This window comes from Coregonus clupeaformis, chromosome 36, assembly GCF_020615455.1.
Source record: "Coregonus clupeaformis isolate EN_2021a chromosome 36, ASM2061545v1, whole genome shotgun sequence".
In the NCBI taxonomy this organism is placed as follows: domain Eukaryota; kingdom Metazoa; phylum Chordata; class Actinopteri; order Salmoniformes; family Salmonidae; genus Coregonus; species Coregonus clupeaformis.
Genome location: NC_059227.1, coordinates 6,368,987 through 6,382,314, shown reverse-complemented (window position 1 = coordinate 6,382,314; position 13,328 = coordinate 6,368,987). Strand labels below are relative to the sequence as shown.

General features: G+C 45.0%; 1 protein-coding gene across 3 annotated transcripts in view; it reads left to right on the top strand.

Annotated features, from left to right (window-relative positions):
• LOC121552358 (ryanodine receptor 3-like) overlaps positions 1–13,328 on the top strand; it is a 279,469-nt gene that overhangs the window by 18,815 nt on the left and 247,326 nt on the right. For all 3 annotated transcript variants that reach the window (XM_045211236.1, XM_045211237.1, XM_045211238.1), the window contains exon 2: positions 2,788–2,907. In XM_045211236.1, coding sequence (XP_045067171.1) covers positions 2,788–2,907 — 120 coding nt within the window. The remainder of the gene's footprint in view (positions 1–2,787; positions 2,908–13,328) is intronic.

Below are 13,328 nucleotides of genomic sequence, written 5' to 3'. Positions count from 1 at the left end.
TCCCTCTCAAACACCCAGCATTCCAGTTGTTCTGCCGATCAGTTTTCCCAGCTACCAGCAATACCCGCTATCCCAAACAGTTGGTGGTGTATGAAAAGAAAGGACAGCATTTACTTCATTTTAAAGAGGTGACAAGCCTGTGACATGCCAGGCCACTACATAGTGCACTACATTTGACCAGAACCCTATGGGGCCCTATATAGGGAAAATGGTAGGTTTGGAACGCAGCCCCCCAGTCCTTCAGAGGGAGCCGCTGCCAGGTCTGGAGTGCTTTGGGCCCGGACTCTGGGCCAACATCAATGCTTTCTGCCTTATCTCTAATCCACGAGAGCGAGAGAGAGAGAGAGATGTACTATAGGTTAATTAAGACATCAAAGTTGCTTCCGGAGAGTTGGAGTTCTCCTCTCTTCAGTCCGTCGAGCCCCCTCTGTCAGTCACAGTTTGACATTTCACTTTAGGGGAAATCACTCAGACCTCAAGCATCTGTTATAAAATGTAACCACAGTGTAGTCCAGTTAGCCTACAGTAAATGCTGGATTACTAAACCTTGTGCCTGTCGTTTATGACTAACATTCTCATGTTTATAATGGAATTGTTGTGGCTTTTTTGTGGGGCAATCATTTTGAACATTGTTGCATGATGCTGTAGGTCTCAAACTAAGCATCAGTTGTGGTGAGTTGAATTAAATGACTTGTATGTAATTCTGTGGTTGAGAAGGTCAACAGATGTAAGCCAGAGGTGCTGGTTGAATGTTTAAGGTTGAAATTGGTGGGAATTGACCCCCAGGCAGGACTACATCATCGGGTAGATGAGATGAGAGCCAGTGTGGCTCCAAATGAAATCTGCTACACTGGCTTGGGTAGGCAGCTCCAGCTGCGTGAGGAGGGGTGGCTATAATGAAGCAATACTGCTCGAATAGAGCCAGAGAGACAGAACCATAGCAGCAACAATCAGCTCCAATTAATGTGGGACGAGAGAGAGAGAGAGAGAGAGAGAGAGAGAGAGAGAGAGAGAGAGAGAGAGAGAGAGAGAGAGAGAGAGAGAGAGAGAGAGAGAGAGAGAGAGAGAGAGAGAGAGAGAGAGAGAGAGAGAGAGAGAGAGAGAGAGAGAGAGAGAGAGAGAGAGAGAGAGAGAGAGAGAGAGAGAGAGAGAGAGAGAGAGAGAGAGAACATCAGAGACACAAATCAATACCCGTGGCCTGTGTGGGAGTTGCCAAGCAATACGCAGAGGTAGAGACGTAGGATCAATTGTTGGATCCAACTGCAACTTCCTCTTCCTCATGCATTAAAACCAGGGTCGTATTCACCAGGAATAAAATGAAGAGGGATTACCTAAACTTGTCCACTACAAAAATGCTTGTTCTTGTTTGCCATTGCAAAACGTTTTGGTGTGGTGTGCATTTGTGAATATGACCCAGGTCTCGCTGAATCAGTTTAGTAATGGATCCGGGGTTGAAAACGCGATTTGAGAACCTAGTTTTCATGTGTAACAAATTGATTCTGTCAATAGAAGGGCTGTAACTTTTTGACTTTTTAATACTGTGTTTTGATACCAAGACCAATCGGTTATCCTTTCCTTTCTAACTGTTTTCCTCTCAAATGATTATATATGCTGATAAAACAGAAGATTATATATGCTGATAAAACAGAAGATTATATATGCTGATAAAACATATGATTATATATGCTGATAAAACAGAAGATTATATATGCTGATAAAACAGAAGATTATATATGCTGATAAAACAGATGATTATATATGCTGATAAAACAGAAGATTATATATGCTGATAAAACAGAAGATTATATATGCTGATAAAACAGAAGATTATATATGCTGATAAAACAGAAGATTATATATGCTGATAAAACAGAAGATTATATATGCTGATAAAACAGAAGATTATATATGCTGATAAAACAGAAGATTATATATGCTGATAAAACAGATGATTATATATGCTGATAAAACAGAAGATTATATATGCTGATAAAACAGAAGATTATATATGCTGATAAAACAGATGATTATATATGCTGATAAAACAGAAGATTATATATGCTGATAAAACAGAAGATTATATATGCTGATAAAACAGAAGATTATATATGCTGATAAAACAGATGATTATATATGCTGATAAAACAGAAGATTATATATGCTGATAAAACAGATGATTATATATGCTGATAAAACAGATGATTATATATGCTGATAAAACAGAAGATTATATATGCTAATAAAACATATAATTCCATGAATTATTCTGGTTCTTACCATCTTTTCATTCCATTCATGAATCTTACAAGGGCCTGCTCAGCACAACGTCCCTCCAGCACTTGACGTGTTTTGTAAGGGCGGAGAAACAGAGAAATCATCCATGACTATCCTTGATTATACATGTATCTCATTAAGAACGGAGAGAGAGAAAAAAAAATCTGCCGTTTTTGGTGTAAGACTGAGACTGTTGACCCCATTTTCAACCCAATATCCTGCCTGCATTCAAGTAGTCTGCTCTTTACACCTTTATCTGCACTGGTGAGAAAGAGTTGGCCTGGTGAAAGCAGATTCCTGGTTGGCATTGTGTTGCTTGTTTTGAGGGTCCAGTGTTGCCATTCACTGCTCCAACCTCTCCATCCTTTGTCTGTGTATGTGTGTCATTCAGAAGGTGTAAAAGCAGAAGACAAATTACTGTTGCATATTTGTGGACATTGGACGACAAAGTAATCTTCTTTGTCTTCTAATATTGTACAGAACGTCTCCTAATGCTCTCTTCTCCTCTGGTAGGATGACGAGGTGGTGCTTCAAAGTGTTGCCACCATCCAGAAGGAGAATCGCAAGTTTTGTCTGTCCGTGGAGGGACTCGGTAATCGACTATGCTTCCTGGAACCTACGTCTGAGGCTAAGGTAAGAGGAGTGTCTCTTAATGCTTGGTACAGATGGTGGAGCTTAATTTGAACCGTTTCGTTGCAGGAGGAATGTAATCCTGCATCAGGAGGATTTGAAAATCTGAAGAAATATTTTATAATAATAATATGCCATTTAGCAGACGCTTTTATCCAAAGCGACTTACAGTCATGCGTGCATACATGTCTTTTTCTTTTTATGGGTGGTCCCGGGGATCGAACCCACTACCTTGGCGTTACAAGCGCCGTGCTCTACCAGCTGAGCTACAGAGGACCACAAATAGCAGCCAGGGGTCAGCTGGAAGTGGTGTTTGTATACAATGCAGTACCGTACCTACATTGTACCTTAGACTGCAGGTCCACTGGGCGCCAGTTCAAGTAGCCTATATAGCTGAGGTACTCAACTCTTACCCTATGAGGTCCAGCGCCTGCTGGTTTTCTGCTCTACCTGATAATGAATTGCACACACCTGTGTCACAGGTCTAAATCAGTCACTGACTAGAGGGGAACAATAAAAAAATGCAGGGGAACTGGCTTCGGGGTCCAGAGTTGAATTTGAGGGCTATATAGGCCATGTACAGTCTACAGTGCGTCTTGTGTAAAATCCTTATGTGGATTATAATAAATTGACATATTTGTAGGAGGTAGATGTATTTTTCATGAGCGATTATTAATTTTTTTAGATCAATTGTTTTATTATATGTTCAAGGCAAGCAATAGACAGAATAAATGCACGGTTACCTCAGTGACTGTGTGGTCCAGCCGCTGACCCCGGCACACATGTGCCACACACATGTGCCAGAGTTGGAATCCATCCCACTCACCTTCCCCATCTTTCCAACACTGTTCTATCTCTTCAATAAAAGATCAAAAATTACGAAAGGAGTGGGACTGGAAGACTAAATCATTGGACAAATAACAATTCGATTGTGAGCACACGTCCAACATAAAACATGATTATAAATAATACAAGGTAGGATAAATTGATTCATAGAACATTCCCAGACTTAGCAAGCAACAATAGATGCTATGCTAACTGAAATATAAAGCAACAATAGATGCTATGCTAACTGAAATATAAAGCAACAATAGATGCTATGCTAACTGAAATATAAAGCAACAATAGATGCTGTGCTAACTGAAATATAAAGCAACAATAGATGCTGTGCTAACTGAAATATAATGCAACAATATATGCTATGCTAACTGAAATATAAAGCAACAATAGATGCTATACTAACTGAAATATAAAGCAATAATAGATGCTATGCTAACTGAAATATAAAGCAATAATAGATGCTATGCTAATTGAATTATAAAGCAACAATAGATGCTATGCTAACTGAAATATAAAGCAACAATAGATGCTATGCTAACTGAAATATAAAGCAACAATAGATGCTATGCTAACTGAAATATAAAGCAACCATAGATGCTATGCTAACTGAAATATAAAGCAACAATAGATGCTATGCTAACTGAAATATAAAGCAACAATAGATGCTATGCTAACTGATTTCACCATTGAAAGAGACAACAACAAAAAAGCAATAGAAAAATTAACTCTACAGTATATGATAAGATTCAGGTCAGAGATTTTCAGGTGGAAATTAAAAACTTCTAGGACTTTTAAGAATACATTGCCAGTTTAGAGTTAATTTAGATAACCTATAGCCTACATTAGGCCCACAAGTTAATTCCATTTATTTAAATGTTTTCAAGAAGTAAAATAAATAGTCTGATATTTTTCAAATCATAGTGTCTCTCAGCTCAACTAAATCCAAATGGAATATTAGAGCCACACAATACAGGCTTTCAATACACACCAAGGACGACTTCAAATGCTGGCATCAAACTGAAAGTACAGTAGGCCTATGCTACTGTAGCTGGCGCATAACAGCTTAGCAATGGAAATCTTACCTACTGTAAGGGCCATCCACACCAAAGACCATAACTACACTAAATAAAAATATAAACGCAACATGTAATGTGTTGGTCCCATGTTTCATGAGCTGAAATAAAAGATCCCAAAAATGTTCCATACGCACAAAAAGCTTATTTCTCTCTAATTTTGTGCACAAATTTGTTTGCATCACTGTTAGTGAGCATTTTTCATTTGCCAAGATAATCCATCCACCTGACAGGTGTGGCATATCAAGAAGCTGATTAAACAGCATGATCATTACACAGGTGCACCTTGTGCTGGGGACAATAAAAGGCCACTCTAAAATGTGCAGTTTTGTCACACAACACAATGCCACAGATGTCTCAAGTTTTTAGGGAACGTGCAATTAGCATGCTGACTGCAGGAATGTCCACCAGAGCTGTTGCAAAATAATTTAATGTTAATTTCTCTACCATAAGCCGCCTCCAATGTTGTTTTAGAGAATTTAGCAGTACGTCCAACCGGCCTCACAACCACAGACCACGTGTAACCACGCCAGCCCAGGACTTCTACATCCGACATCTTCACCTACGGGATTGTCTGAGACCAGCCACCCGGACAACTGATGAAACCGAGGAGCATTTCTGTCTGTAATAAAGCCCTTTTGTGGGGAAAAACTCATTCTGATTGGCTGGGACTGGCTCCCCAGTGGGTGGGCCTGACTCCCAAGTGTGTGGGCCTATGCCCTCCCAGGCCCACCCATGGCTGCGCCCCTGCCTAGTCACGTGAAATCCATAGATTAGGGCCTAATGATTTCCTTATACGAACTGTAACTCAGTAAAATCATTGAAATTGTTGCATGTTGCGTTTATATTTTGTTCAGTATATATTGACAAATTATATGATAGCCTAACTATAAAATTTGGGCGAGCATCCACACTGAAGGAATGTTTATCATTCTACAGTAGGCCTACATCTGTCAATCAACTGATGGCCCAAATCAGCTCATCAACTCAGCCAGGGAAACAAACAGTAGCCTATTATCTCATTTCACACCTTTCATTATGTGACAATGGCTAGGCTAACAGGTATTGGAATAGGCTATAATCAAATAACAAGGGGCCTATTGCAACCATTGATGGCACTAGATTATCGCCAGCTGATGTCTCGTTAAACCATCAATATGAGCTAAATTCACTCACACAGCTGATCTCAAATGCAAACATTATTGATCACCTCATTACCACTCCCTAAAAGCTGATGTCTGTGTTACCTTAGTTCTGCTTACAACTAAAGTCTCTGAAGATATGTTTGCCCTCTGGTTGGTATTATCATGGGAACAACTTTGTCCTTTTTTAACAGACTCAAGGCAATTTATCTGTTTGACAAGCATTCCATACAATATAAATAAAGTATTTCCTCGTTTACCACATCAAATCTACCGTGGCAATTTTCTCGACACTTTGTATGAATGGAAACTAATGTTGGTGTAGCGTACTGTTATTATTTTATTAGTTTCCTATTTATGTTATCAACAATGTCTGGTATGGTCATTTCTTATCAAGATCAGGGGTCAAATATCTCTGGACTGTCCATATTTGATGTGTAACTAAATCATGTCAATTAGGGGGATTGAGTTATTTGTGCCAGAGGGCTGAGGTCTGGAATCAAACCCACACCCGACATGGTAGGTCTATTTGCGCACTGAAGGCAGCGGCCCTAACCGCTAGAACACATTAGGTCACGATTTAACTCAATTGATAGTTGATTCGTATCACGTTTCAGGAGAAGACCCAGATGCAGACAGTGTCGAAGTAACAAAAGTATATTACAAAAACAGGGGGTAGGCAAACGACCGGTCAAGGGCAGGCAGAGGTCAGTAATCCAGATCAGAGTCCAAAAGGTACAGAACGGCAGGCAGTCTCAGGGTCAGACCAGGCAGAGGTCAATAATCCAGGGTGGTGTGAAAAGGTACAGAATGGCAGGCAGAATGGTCAAAACCGGGAAAACACGAACTTGAGAAAGACAGGAGCAAGGGGAAAAACGCTGGTAGGCTTGACGAAACAAAATGAACTGGCAACAGACAAACAGAGAACACAGGTAACAATACACTGGGGATAATGGGGAAGATGGGCGACACCTGGAGGGGGGTGGAGACAATCACAAAGACAGGGAGAGGGGTGGGCCTGGAAACAGGAGACAAAGGGCTGTGAGACATGGGTTTGATCCTAGACACATGAAGAGTGGGATGTATACGGAGGGTACGGGGCAACAGAAAACGAACAGCAGAGGGGCTAATGATCTTGGAGATGGGCAAAGGGCCGATAAACCGGGGGGAAAGTTCTCGGGTGGACAGCCATATCTTCTGCCCGAGACATTACCGGTGAGCCGGGGTCTGGTGGCGGTCCGCTTGTCATCGATACCTGGAGGTGGTCTTGAGAAGAGCCGACCCGGCTCTCCTCCAGGTATGACGACAGCGGCAGACAAACATCTGGGCCGGGGGTATGCCGACCTCTTCCTCTTGCTCCAGGAAGAGCGGGGGCTGATAACCCAGGGAACACTCAAAGGGCGAAAGACCCACGGCAGAGCAGGGAAGGGTGTTGTGGGCATATTCAACCAACACTAGTTGCTGGCTCCAGGTGGTAGGGTTGGTGGAGACCAGGCAGCGCAGAGTCGTCTCCAGGTCTTGGTTGGCTCGTTCTGACTGGCTGTTGGACTGAGGGTGGAAACCGGAGGACAGGCTGGCCGACAACTCAATGAGTGTGCAGAATGCCTTCCAGAACCGGGACGAGAACTGAGGACCCCGGTCGGAGACCATGTCCACTGGGAGTCCATGGATCTGAAAGACGAGCTGCACCATGAGCTGGGCCGTCTCTTTGGCGGAGGGTAGCTTGGGAAGAGGATTGAAGTGGGCGGCTTTGGAAAACCGGTCCACAACAGTCAGGATGGCGGTGTTGCCATCAGATGGGGGAAGACCTGTGACAAAGTCCAGGGATATGTGAGACCAGGGACAGTGAGGAACAGGCAGAGGTTGGAGGGGACCAGCCGGAGCTTGCCGAGGTGTCTTGTTCTGCACACAGATCGTGCAGGCGGTGACGAACGCGTAGAAGTCAGGAACCATGGTAGGCCACCAAAAGCGTTGTCACACAAAGGCCAGGGTCCGACGGGAGCCCGGGTGGCAGGCAAGCCTGGAGGAGTGGGCCCAAGCACGAGGTGGGAAGGATGGTCTCACCTAGCTTGCCTGGAATTGAAACGCTTGGCGGTGCGGAGATATTCCAAGTTCTTGTGGTCTGTCCACACAATGAACAGATGTTCCACCCCCTCCAGCCAGTGCCTCCACTCCTCCAATGCCATCTTCATGAGAGAAGCTCACGATTCCCCACATCGTAATTCCTCTCCGGGGTGTTGATGTGATGGGAGAAGAAGGTGCAGGGATGTAACTTGAGGTCCAGGGCCGAACGCTGGGACAGGACTGCCCCCACTCCGACATTCGAAGCATCGGCCTCCACCATGAACTGGCGGGACGGGTCAGGATGAACCAAGATGGGAGCAGTGGTGAAACGTGTTTGAGGTCCCGGAACGCCCGGTCAGCAGCTGGGGACCATGTGAACGGAACCTTGGGAGAGGTGAGTGCAGACAGGGGGGAATCCAGGGTGCTGTAACCCCGGATAAAGCGGCAATATAAGTTGGCGAATCCCAGGAAACGTTGCAGCTGCACTCTGGGAGTGTGGTGCCAGGAAAATAACCTCTCACTCAACATCAACAAAACAAAGGAGATGATCGTGGACTTCAGGAAACAGCAGAAGGTGCACCCCCCTATCCACATCGACGGGACAGCAGTGGAGAAGTGGAAAGCTTCAAGTTCCTTGGCGTACACATCACCGACAAACTGAAATGGTAAACACACGCAAACAATGTGATGAAGAAGGCGCAACAGAGCCTGTTCAACCTCAAGAGGCTGAAGAAATTCGGCTTAGCACCTAAAACCCTCACAAACTTTTACAGATGCACAATTGAGAGCATCCTGTCGGGCTGTATCACCGCCTGGTACGGCAACTGCAATGCCCACAACCGCAGGGCTCTCCAGAGGGTGGTGCGGTCTGCCGAACGCATTACCGGGGGCAAACTACCCGCCCTCCAAGACACATAGAGCACCCGATGTCACAGGAAGGCCAAAAAGATCATCAAGGACATCAACCACCCGAGCCACTGCCTGTTCACCCCGCTATCATCCAGAAGGCGAGGTCAGTACAGGTGCATCAAAGCTGGGACAGAGAGAATGAAAAACAGCTTCTATCACAAGGCCATCGGACTGTTAAATAGCCATCACTAGCACATTAGAGGCTGCTGCTGCCTATTGAAATCACTGGCCACTTTAAGAAATGGAACACTAGTCACTTTAATAATGTTTACATATCTTGCACTACTCATCTCATATGTATATACTGCATTCTATTCCATAATATTCTACTGTGTCTTAGTCAATGCCGCTCTGTCATTGCTTGTCCATATATGTATATATTCTTAAATCCCATTCCTTACTAGTTTTGTGTGTATTGGGTATATGTTGTGAAATTGTTAGATATTACTGCACTGTCGGGGCTAGAAGCACAAGCATTTCGCTACACCCGCTATAACATCTGCTAAACACGTGTATGTGACAAATACAATTGTATTTTATTTTATTTGGACGTAGGCTGGGGCCAATCCACCTCCGCTCTCACCTTCCCGGGATCCATCTGTACACTCCCTGCAGCAATGATGTAGCCTAGGAAGGGGATGGTGAAGCGATGCAATTCTCATTTCTCATCTTTCACAAAAAGCTGGTTCTCCAGGAGGAGTTGGAGGACCTGTCAGACGTGGATCACGTGTTCTTGGGCGGAGCGGGAGAAGACGAGGATGTCGTCGAGGTAGATGAAGACGAACCGGTTCAACATGTCGCGGAAAACATCATTAACCAGGGCCTGGAACACAACTGGAGCATTGGTAAGGCCAAATGGCATGACCAGATACTCGTAGTGACTGCTGGCCATATTGAAGGCAGTCTTCCACTCGTCCCCCTCCCGTATCCGCACCAGGTGGTAGGCGTTCCGTAGGTCCAGCTTGGAGAACACGTTGGCCCCCTGGAGCAGCTCGAAGGCCGAGGAGATGGGTGGTAGCGGTTCTTCACCGTGATGTCGTTGAGGCCCCAGTAGTCGATGCACAGGTGTAGGGTTTTGCCCTTATCCACAAAGAAGAACCCTGCGCCGGCGGGGGAGGCAGAAGGACGGATGAACCCGGCAGCTAGGGAGTCCTCAATGTAGGTCTCCATAGCCTTGGTCTCCGGACCCGACAACAAGTACAGTCTCCCCGGGGCGGAGTGGTGCCTGCGAGAAGGTCGATTCCGCAGTCGTAGTGTCGGTGCGGCGAAAGCGAAGTGGCCCGGGCCTTACTGAACACCTCCCGGAGGTCCTGGTACTCCGCGGGATTAGCGGGGAGGTCCGAGGCAACTTCCGATCCCCCAGGAAGACGTCACGGGGCAGGCTGCGCTGACTTCAGGCAATGAGTGTGGCAGAACAGGCTCCAGCCCATGATGGCACCATTAGACCAGTCAATAAAGGGGTTGTGTCGCTGGAGCCAAGAGAAACCCTATACCACGGGAACCTGAGGAGACTTAATTAGCAGGAATTGGATAGTCTCGCTGTGGTTCCCTGATACTCGTAGGTTGACTGGGGTGGTATTGTGGGTGACCCGGCCTATAGAGCGCCTGTCCAGTGCTCTAACGTCCATGGGAATGGAGAGGGGCTAAGTGGGGATGCCCAGCTCGGACGCCAGGGTAGAGTCCATAAAGCTCTCATCGACCCCAGAGTCGATGAGTGCCCGGAGAGATTTCGACTGGTTCCCCCACAGCACGATTGCATGAAAGGGGGGTTTCGAGTAAGTGGAGAGGAAAAGTTATCCTTATGGCCCACCAGAGTACTCGCTCCTACTGGTGAGCCTGGTCTTTTAGTGGACAGGTGGACACAAAATGAACAGTAGTCCCGCAATATAGGCAACTCTTCGTGTGAAGCCTGTATTGTCGTTCGGCTGGAGACAGCCTAGCTCTGCCTAGTTGCATCGGCTCGGGAAGAAGTGAATCGGCAGACTTCGGAGACTCTCGGGGGAACTCGGATAGCCTCGGGTTCTCTCGGCAACGGAGCCGTTGGGGACTTCCGGGATGCCTTGGAGGCTAGGTGGAATCGGACTTCCTCTCCTTCCTTTGTTCCTGCAGTCGCCCATCGATCCGAATGTTCAAGGCGAGGAGTGAGTCGAGATCCATCGGTAGTTCCTAGGCTGCAAGCTCATCCTTAACTTCCTCCGATACTCCATGCAGGAACGTGTCGAACAGCGCTTCCGGGTTCCAGGCACACTCAGCTGCCAACGTGCGGAAATCCACTGCAAATTCATTGATTGCTTCTGTGGACAGGTGTCTTTTATACAGGTAACAAGCTGAGATTAGGAGCACTCCCTTTAAGAGTGTGCTCCTAATCTCAGCTCGTTACCTGTATAAAAGACACCTGGGAGCCAGAAATCTTTCTGATTGAGAGGGGGTCAAATACTTATTTCCCTCATTAAAATGCAAATCAATTTATAACATTTTTGACATGCATTTATTTGTTGTTATTCTGTCTCTCTCTGTTCAAATAAACCTACCATTTAAATTATAGGCTGATCATGTCTTTTGGCAGACACTGTTATCCAGAGCGACTTACAGGAGCAATTAGGGTTAAGTGCCTTGCTCAAGGGCACATCGACAGATTTTTCACCTGGTCGGCTCGGGGATTAGAACCAGCGACCTTTCGGTTACTGGCACAACGCTCTTAACCACTAGGCTACCTGCCGCCCCGGTGGGTAGCTGGACAAAATCAGCAGGGTATCCAATACTTTTTTCCCTCACTGTAGCTACATAGGCGTACAGAGGCCCATTATCAGCAACCATCAGTCCTGTGTTCCAATGGCACGTTGTGTTTGCTAATCCAAGTTTATCATTTTAAAAGGCTAATTGATCATTAGAAAACCCTTTTGCAATTATGTTAGCACAGCTGAAAACTGTTGTGCTGATTTAAAGAAGCAATAAAACTGGCCTTCTTGAGACTAGTTGAGTATCTGGAGCATCAGCAATTGTGGGATCGATTACAGGATCAAAATGGCCAGAAACAAATAACTTTCTTCTGAAACTCATCAGTCTATTCTTGTTCTGAGAAATGAAGGCTATTCCATGCGAGAAATTGCCAAGAAACTGAAGATCTCGTACAACGCTGTGTACTACTCCCTTCACATAACAGCGCAAACTGGCTCTAACCAGAATAGAAAGAGGAGTGGGAGGCCCCGGTGCACAACTGAGCAAGAGGACAAATACATTAGTGTCTAGTTTGAGAAACAGATGCCTCACAGGTCCTCAACTGGCAGCTTCATTAAATAGTACCCACAAAACACCAGTCTCAATGTCAACAGTGAAGAGGCGACTCCGGGACGCTGACCTAGGCAGAGTTGCAAAGAAAAAGTCCAGTGTCTGTGTTCTTTTGCCCATCTTAATCATTTATTTTTATTGGCCAGTCTGAGATATGGCTTTTTCTTTGCAACTCTGCCTAGGTCAGCATCCCAGAGTTGCCTCTTCACTGTTGACATTGAGATTGGAGTTTTGCGGGTACTATTTCATGAAGCTACCAGTTGAGGACCTGTGAGGCATCTGTTTCTCAAACTAGACACTCTAAATTGAGCTAAGGTGCATCCTGTTTCCATTGATCATCCTTGAGATGTTTCTACAACTTGATTAGAGTCCACCTGTGGTAAATGCAATTGATTGTTCATGATTTGGAAAGGCACACACCTGTCTATATAAGTTCCCACAGTTGACAGTGCATGTCAGAGCATTAACCAAGCCACAGGATTGTGTCGAGGCACAGATCTGGGGAAGGGTACCAAAACATTTCTGCAGAATTTCTGTCAGAGTGACCATCGGGTTCTTGGTCACCTCCCTGACCAAGGCCCTTCTCCCCCGATTTCTCAGTTTGGCCGGACGGCCAGCTCTAGGAAGAGTCTTTGTGGTTCCAAACTTTTTCCATTTAAGAATGATGGAAGGTACTGAGTTCTTGGGGCCCTTCAATGCTGCAGATATTTTTTGGTACTCTTCCCCAGATCTGTGCCTCAACACAATCCTATCTCGGAGCTCTATGGACAATTCCTTTGACCTCATGGCTTGGTTTTTGCTGTGACATGCACTGTCAACTGTATGACCTTTTATATACTTTAGTGTGCCTTTCCATATCATGTCCAATCAATTGAATTTACCACAGGTGGACTCCAATCAAGTTGTAGAAACATCTCAAGGATGATCAATGGAAACAGGATGGACCTGAGCTCAATTTTGAGTCTCATAGCAAAGTGTCTGAATACTTATGTAAATTAGCTATTTCAGTTTTTTTTTTGTAAGAAATTTGCCAAAATTTCTAAAAACCAGTTTTCGCTTTGTCATTATGGGGTATTGTGTGTAGATTGCTGAGGAAATTGTTTTATTT